At 44.2% G+C, this 8,662-nt stretch overlaps 2 protein-coding genes across 2 annotated transcripts; one reads left to right on the top strand and one right to left on the bottom strand.

The window, feature by feature from the left end:
• Positions 1-2,594: 2,594 nt before the first annotated feature.
• EPUS_09448 (uncharacterized protein) lies at positions 2,595-4,130 on the bottom strand (the record flags this gene model as incomplete). Its single annotated transcript, XM_007804069.1, has 1 exon — positions 2,595-4,130. The coding sequence occupies one exon, from the start codon at positions 4,128-4,130 to the stop codon at positions 2,595-2,597; it is 1,536 nt and encodes a 511-aa protein (XP_007802260.1).
• Positions 4,131-5,921: 1,791 nt separating this feature from the next.
• Positions 5,922-7,369, top strand: EPUS_09447 (uncharacterized protein; the record flags this gene model as incomplete). Its single annotated transcript, XM_007804068.1, has 3 exons — positions 5,922-6,641; positions 6,688-7,060; positions 7,113-7,369. The coding sequence occupies 3 exons, from the start codon at positions 5,922-5,924 to the stop codon at positions 7,367-7,369; spliced, it is 1,350 nt and encodes a 449-aa protein (XP_007802259.1).
• Positions 7,370-8,662: the final 1,293 nt, after the last annotated feature.

The raw sequence follows: 8,662 nt of genomic DNA, 5'->3' as shown, positions 1-8,662 counted from the left end.
TTCTTCGTTCTCTTCGTTCTTTTTCAGCTGCCGTAGAAGCTTCTAAATCCTTTCGAAATTGTACAGCAGTTTTGGCCTGAATAAGGGCACCTTTGATGAATTTTTGTTGTATCAATTTCTGACGACTTGGAGTTGCGTTTTCTAGCTGAATAGCTTGCTTTTCGAGTGCTCAAGCAGTTAGAGGTATTATAAGAGGTGGAATTTTGTTCTCAGGAGGTGTAGAGGGTTAAGGAGGAGGAGGAGGTCGATATTCCTTGATTTTTTCGAGCACAATCTGTGGATTATACAGAATAAGTCCACATTCGCGAAATAAGGAGAGAATAGAGTTCTTTTTGAAAGTTGATTAACAAATTCTATGGATAGCTGTAAGAAATTCGAGCTTATCAAATTTATTACATCCTGTACGAGTGACTTAATCTACGGCCTGCGCGTGCCAGTGCTTGTACGGCTGAAATAGTACTACATCAAGCGGTTGAAGAAAATAAGTAGCATACAGAGGGAACGCGAAGATATGGATATTCTAGAGTTCGCAGAATTTGAGGATCTTTTACGTCAAATAGCTCTAATAATTGTCGCACAGAAGGATTTGATACACGCCAACCCTTGTATATCAACTTTGACGCTCAAAATGCTGAATATATATATAAGAGAGCTTATTATTAGCATATCCAGTATCTGATATATTTATTAGGACCTCATCCTTGAGATCTTGATAGAAACGCTCTAAATAGACCTTGCCTGGCAGAATAAGCATCGGTTTAATAACAACTTCTGCTACGCTGACTGCCTCTATAGCTGTTACGTATTTGCGATTATTATCTGAAATCAAATAATGCCGCTTTGAATGTAAAGAGGTCACTATCCACTGTGATTTCCTTACTCCTATTTGAAAGCCTATTTCATCAAAATTCTAGATATCTTCGTCAAAAACGTTATACGCTTCTCGAAGCGCTTGAAAGCGCTCAAACCAGTTTTGAACCATATTAGGATCATGAGCAAGCTTTCTCTTAAGCTCTAAGGGCTTCTGCTTTGCTTTATAAAGCTCAGGATGTCGATTTAAGAAGCGTTAAGCCCAACAGTAGCCTACAACAGGTGTAGGGCTATTCTTTGTATGGTCCTCCTTGAGCATCTTATTTGCTATCTTGCTGACATAGTCATAGCGTATCGAATGCCCTATCTCATCCAAAGATAGGATATATCGCAAAAGCGCTTGCTCCTGTACCTCTGACAGCTTGTAATTTGTTGGTTTTCGACTCGTACAAGGCCCTACCCCCTTTAATCGCCGTTGAACGCGATATCTGCTCACTCGATGCTCTCGCGCAATTTGTGCAACAACAGGGAACTCCCCTGCCTCACGTTCTGCAAGAATCTCTTGTACAGCCTTTTCTACGCGCTCATCTATATCCTCATTCGAATCGGCCATACTGTGGTGGAGCTATACGCAGAAGAATACACCCTATTTGGAAGAAAATCAAGATGGGCGTTACGCTGATATGGGCGTTATGGTGAGAGCCACGCGCTGCGCGCGGGCTTGTAGGGGGGGTACCCCCCTGCAAGTGGGGCCCTGTTAGGGCTCCACCCATTGGGCCACGGCTACTCCGTAATGGGACGGTGCAACATGCTACGTAGTAAGCGCGAGCTATTTTCAGAAAGTACCTGTCATACTCCGTATTTACCGCTTCTTACGGATACACGCCAACCGTATTCGGGCAGCTGTTTACGAACGCAGGCCGGAGCACCCCGGCACTTGGCAGCCTCTTGGGTTATGCAAGTCCGACGAATGACACAGTTCACTCACAGTTGAGCCTGGTGAAAACTCAGTAACGCAGGGTGTCAGCATTTGCAACAGGTAGGGCTCCACCCATTGGGCCACGGCTAGTACCTTGTGCTTCGACAAGCTGCTAGGTGATTTCATGCATTAGTGTTGATCGACAAGCTGCTAAGTGATTTCATGCATTAGGGCACGTGCTTAATACCCAGTGTTGATCGACAAGATCTACATCAAAATGCATCTCTCGGACGTAGTAGATCTTTCCGGGCGGATCTGTCTGTCAAACTCTATCTCCGAAGATCAGACACGCAGTGCTGTGGGACATTTTTTCAGCTGGTATCTGACGCGAGCACCTGAATTTCAGATCGATCATTGATGCCCTTACATGTGCTGCTTTCTCCGCCATAGTTGATCGACATCTGTGCTTCCAGGGTGGTCAATATGATGTCGTTACATGTGAAGGATGGATGGCGGTCGCCTTGAAGGTGTCTCGAGTACTTCCTGATTTAAATATTTGCCCCACTTTTGCGACCGGCAATGCCGAGCCTAGAACCAACTTCCCAAGGGGGATTGACATGATGGGGTTTTGCGACTCCCTCTCCAGCGATTAGAGAGAACAGAAGCAGCATTAAAGAAGACCAAATTATGGTAGATTGAGTTTGATATTGGTATGGACCCCTACAATCTAGACAGCTTGAGAGATATGATGCAATATTCGTGCCGCTGCTGCCATATCGAACTTCTTGCAAGAACGACGACGGTTTGTAGACAGCAATAGAATAAATCTGCGAGTATCGAATGAAAGAGCGTTGCTGCTGGAGCACTACGTCCCACATGCATTCCTCGTAAGACGCACCCACGTCCCCTCTGCGGTAGTACAGGTTAGACCAAGATCTTCCCGCCACCCATCACTGCAGATACTACTCCCTGATTCATTCGAGCTCTTGACGGATTTAAACTCTTGAAGTAATCTGGCTGTGACGTAGCTTGCCTCGGTCAACGCAAGCTGTTGGCCGGGACAAATACGTGGTCCTCCATTGAATGGAAGATAAGCCCAATGAGGTCTGGGTCTGTCTTTCCTTGTCCAACGCTCTGGAACAAACTCGTCTGCATCCGAACCCCAGATATCCTTTCGACGATGCATAGCAAACACTTGGTAGCCAACTTCAGTGCCCCTACCTACGAAGATGGGAGATTTTTCATCCTCGCCTCCTCCAACCGGCAAGATTGTGTCTCGAATTGCAGTCCGCGAATTTCTGGGAATAGGAGGATGCAATCTTAATGATTCGTCCAAGCAAGACTTCAAGTAGGACAAACTTTTGAGGTCGTCTCGTGTTGGGGCTTTTCCATTCAGCACTTGAATCTCTTCTTGTAGTCTTCCGTAAATGTCCGGTCGACGGGCCAGTACGAACCAAAGGTTTGAAAGGAGTGAAGCAGTCGTGTCTCGACCCGCCAAAAGTATATTAAGCAGACCGCCCCGCAAAAGTGGCACATCCTGAGTATGTTTGGAAAGCTCGTTCAAGAAACAGCCTTTCTCTCCCTTGTTCTGTGGCGATGAAAGCGCTTTCTCGACGAAGCCGTCAACGTAGGAGCTGACGGTCTTCTGATCACGCTTGAATTGAGGGTCGCAAGCGAGAATAGAGAATGGGCCCAGGGCAAAGAACTTGGCAACAGTCTTTTGAGCTCGATCGAATGCCGTTCCAAAATTTTCCGCATTGGCTGCCGACTCGGGCGATCTAAGCGCGGCTGTACTCTCGCCGAACAGGAAATAGGTCGCAAAATCAATCGTCAGAGCGAGAAAGCTTCGCTGGAGATTGACTGGTTGATCAGTCACTTGTGATAGCAGAGCTTGCACATTTCTCTCGAGTGTACTGAGATTGTTCAGTTCATCCTTAGCAAATGCAGGTTGAAGCATTTTCCTTGAATGCTTCCAATCTGATCCATCAGCTGTAAAGATACCATGCCCGATCAAAGGCTCAAATGCGGTTTGCCGTTTGAGACCGACTGAAAAGTCCTGAAAGCGGGTTGATAGTATGGCTTTCACATTTTCTGGCTCAATGGTGTTGATGACAGCGGATCCGAGTTGAACGAATCGATACGTGTTCCCAAATTGGTCGAATCGGTCTTTGGAAAGGCTTAAATATGAGCCTTCTTGGTAATGGTGATAGCTTTCTCTTATTGTACCAAGGCCGAGTAAACTGTCTGCCTGAGGGAGTGATCGAGGCAGTTTACAGCCATTACTTCTGGCGAGGCGTCTTCTTTGCCATAAGATGTCGACATACCGTACCGTCGCAAGCAGCGCAAGCAAAATTGTGAGAGAGAGGTATCCTAGCACAGAATTCAACATGATCTTTACCATTGATGAGAAATATTGGCCACGTACCAGCGGATTATTATATGAACACTCACTTTATAAAATGAGCATCTTGCTTCGGCGCATTCATTAAGCAGCCATCTGCCACTCACTAGCTCTACCACCCTGTTGTGTTTCTATGCCTTTCAGCTATTTTCGCACGAGCAATTCAGCTCTTGGCATATTGACGCTATTTGTACCGTGGATTTCAAGTAAATTCACACATGTCGCTATCCCTCCATGCAGTGTATGATGGACTGTCAGATAGCAATAGCTTGCGTACGTCGTACTAGTTCAAGATCGTCTCATTTTTGAGTGCGCCATGAATAATCGTCAGCTCTGGTTTGCCTCAAAGGTTGTTTTGACTGTGGCCACAGATTACGCTAAACTCACCTCCTTTAAAGGCTACCATTTCACGTTCGTTCCACGGTAAATGATGACTGTCACCGTCGTGCGTTTGATTAAGCATTCTTGTTTTGATGGCTCTTCCTCTTCCTTTGCCTCTGCCTCCGTTTCTGCCTCTACCTGTGAATATCCGACGCCCTCGCTCCCATCCACGGCCTCGACCTTGTTATTGTACGGCAGTATTTGAAGTGTTGTAAATCGCTCCTTCAGAATGTTCTTTCGCGTTGGAAATTCGGCTTTAGACGACAAACCTTCTCCCACAGAGTGCGTCAGAAGTCACACGTTAGGCAAGCTTGGATAAGGTTTGAAACAATGGCATAAAACGATATAACTACTCCGTAGTGCTGATCCGGAGACGCGGATATTAGTCCCAGCATAATTTAAGCATATGCTGAAATGAGATCATCGGTGGAGAGACTCTCAAGCTGAGGGTTGTGGAGCAGTATGGCTCAAAGCATCAATTGGTGGTATACTTATCACTAACTATCTACCAGAAATCTGAAAACACAAAGTCCGGAGGAAATAGCTTCATTGGCGCCAAGGCCCCACAGGGTGTTTTGATTCACAAACCAAAGTTCTATCACCCACTCCGTGCCATAGCAACCCTCCAGCGAAGTCTTGACGTGACCAATCCGTTTGAAACGCTGATCTAATCGCCTTCCCTTCGTCGCTTCTGTCCCTCTCCTGGCCATCTGTTCGATCGATGCGCAGTGATGATCTGCTATTGAGACATGATTTTGCCTCGGTGGGTTTCACAGCATATCCGGTAGGAACGTATTGGGGAGCCCCTAGCGGAGATATTGGCCGCATGTTGACGTGAACTTGACTTTCAGCTTCACCAGAGGCAGTTCTTCCTCGGCTACTGTTCATGCATGTGCTGCGAATAAGTCTACCTTCAAATAATTCTACCAGTCCTCGATATGTCCCTCTTGATCGTGCACCGCGAGCGACTAGATCCACAATCATTGCAGGCGCAATTCGCTCTACCAGGATCTACCAGCAGTACGCTGTTCATCATTTCTTTCCCTATTGTACTGCTTTTACACGACCTCAGTTATGGGAAAGGCTTTTGAGCAGTCATACCTACCATGGATCAAGCAAACTCTGAGGCGATGGTGCTCTTCTGCAGTCGACTTCAAACCACAATCAAACCACGACATCTACAAGTGGTCAGGACACAACCCGTCCCGATTCCATGACGACTATCCACGACGCTGAACAGTCTTGTGTATCCCAGACCCGACACGAACGTGGAGAAAAACCAATTTTATGTGCAGTGTGTCGGTGCGAAGTGGGCACCGACGAGGAATCATTTATTCAACACACGTTCCTAATAAGGATGATGATCTCGTAGACTGGGACGGCCCTCATGACCCTGCCCACCCCAAGCAAATGTCGGCGAGGCGTCGTTGGATGATAGTATTAACAACTGGACTTATGACATTCACAGTCTCGTTGGCGTCCTCCATCTTTTCTACAGCCATCTTCGTCACCGCTGAGGAGTTCAGGGTTTCATCTGAGATTATGATTCTAGGAGTGTCTCTCTACGTCCTCGGCTTCTCCTTTGGTCCTCTCGTGTGGGGTCCTTTTTCCGAGGCCTACGGCCGCACTCGACCATTGTTTACTGGCATGGCAGTCTTCATCATCCTACAAATCCCCGTGGGCGTTGCTCAAAACCTCGAGACCATTTTCATCTGCCGGTTCCTTGCCGGTGTTGCAGGCTCTTCACCTCTAGCAATCGTTGCTGGCATATACGTAGATTTTATGGAACCGGTCGAGAGAGGGATGGCCACAGCTGTGTATGCAGGCGCCGCTTTCGCAGGTCCAGCGGCAGGACCGATAATAGGGTCATTCATTACACAAAGTCATCTAGGCTGGCGTTGGATGGCATGGATCACGATGATTATGGCTGCGCTTTTCACATTTCTTGCATGGATCACCACTCCAGAAACGTTTGAACCCACTCTGCTCAAGTGGAAAGCGGAAAGACTACGACACGAAAGAAAAGACTGGTCCCTTCATGCGAAATCGGAAGAACAGAAACTTGATATGCGAGCATTGTTAACCAAGTATCTGACCAAACCTATGTACATGATTGTGTTGGAGCCAATAGTAAGTTTTTAATGGTTGCATGGGTGTTGCTAACGTTTAACCCTAGCTCATCGTCATGACTGTTTACATTTCAATCTGTTACGGCATCCTCTATTTAACCTTCGAAGCATATCCACTTTCCTTCGAGTTTGAACGAAGTTGGTCTCCAACTCTAGCGTCATTGCCATTTATTGGTTTGTTTATTGGAGTGTTGCTCGCCTGTATTATTTTGGCGGTTGATTCGAAGATTCGGTACGGAAAACATTTGAGCCAAACGAAGAAGCTCAACCCCGAGGATCGTGTTCCCCCAATGATAGTGGGAAGTTTCGTATTACCGGCTGGTCTCTTTTTGTTCGCATGGACCAGTGACCCCAGTACGCCATGGCCTTCGCAGGTGGTTGCTGGCATACCCATCGGTTGTGGGATTATACTGGTGTTCGGTAAGATCACCTCCTCGGTGAATGTTACCGGACAATGCTGACAAGGTGTAAGTGGGTGGTATAACATATATCGTCGATGTCTATCTATTGAACGCGGCCAGTGCTGTGGCCATCAACACATTTATCCGTTCAGCCATTGCGGCGGGGTTCCCCATGTTTGCAACATACATGTACAGGGGATTAGTTGTAGACTGGGCGACCAGTGTCTTGGGATTTGTCTGTATTGCTCTTATCCCCTTCCCCTTAATATTCTGGTATTATGGGAAGATGATCAGAGGATCCAGCCACTATGCATTTAACATAGGCTAGAATAGTCGTGAAAAACTCTTTTATTCTTATTTTTAGAGTCTTACTTCGCAGCTATCCCTTGTGAGCCCGAATTGCCCCCTGCGTGAGCACTTACTAAGTTTAGTGTTAAGAGATACCCGCGTTTAGCAGTAAGGTTATTTCTGCAGCCTTGGCATTAGGAACATCAAAATTATGGAAGAGTGCTGCAGCCTTGGCGTTAAGAATATCAAAATTCGTTAAGACCTGCCTGCAGCCTTAGCGTTAAGAACACTAAAAGTGAATTATAAGAGTAAACCTTAAATTAGCTGTATCAGGCTAATTATTGTGGTTATAGATCTATAAATAGTATCATTAGATAGCTCTTATAATTCTCTATTAGAACAGGCTATTTATATTTTTATAATAAAAGTATTTAGCTTAAAACATAAAAAAAGATAAAAAAGTCTTAGTTTAAGAAAATAATTACAAGAATAATTAAATTAGTATTAAAGATATAAGTTTATAAATAATATACTTATTATAATGCAAAATAAAAATTTAGAAAAAGTTAATTAGAGATTAATAACTAAAATAGTTAGCAAGTTATAAAAGAAGTAGATTTTTAAACTTTTTCTAATTCTTTTTTCTATTATTAATAAAAAGCTATTTAATAATATTATAAAGCTAAAAGTAATATTATTTAATAACTCTTAAAATTCTATAACGTGATTTACAAGCGACCTGTATATATAAGCGACCTACATACTTTTCTTCTATATTATAATCTTCTAATTATTATACGTAATCACAACATAATAATATAATGAATTCTTAATCCTAAGAAGCCAGAATTCTCCTTGCTATCCAGGCTATCTATACACACTAAGAAATGTCAATTTGACGTGCTGCAAATACGTATAATGTCCCTCAAAGTACCCTCTGCAATCAAATAAAGGGACGCACCCCGAAGGCTGAAAACCGCAACGCCCAACATAATTTGACCTTGATAGAAGAAGAAACGCTTGTATAACATATCCTTGACCTGGATTTGCGAGGATTCCCGCCCCGGATTAATCACATATAAGATATAGCTGATCTTCTACGCAAGACGTGTCATGCAAAGCCTATTAGTAAGCAGTGACTATACAACTTCATATAATGCTGCCCTGAGCTAAAGACGCATTTTTTGTATATATACAACTTTTAGAGAGTCCTTTATAAAGATCTTGACTAAATAAATATATAGTTTCGGCTAGTAATTAATATATATATAAAGTATAATATTTAAGATTATAACTTTTATAACTTTAATAAGATAGACTTTATAATAAGAAT

Source organism: Endocarpon pusillum, assembly GCF_000464535.1.
Source record: "Endocarpon pusillum Z07020 unplaced genomic scaffold scaffold2758, whole genome shotgun sequence".
Lineage (NCBI taxonomy): Eukaryota > Fungi > Ascomycota > Eurotiomycetes > Verrucariales > Verrucariaceae > Endocarpon > Endocarpon pusillum.
Note: the sequence above shows the minus strand (reverse complement) of the source record. Positions and strands in the feature narration are given on the sequence as shown.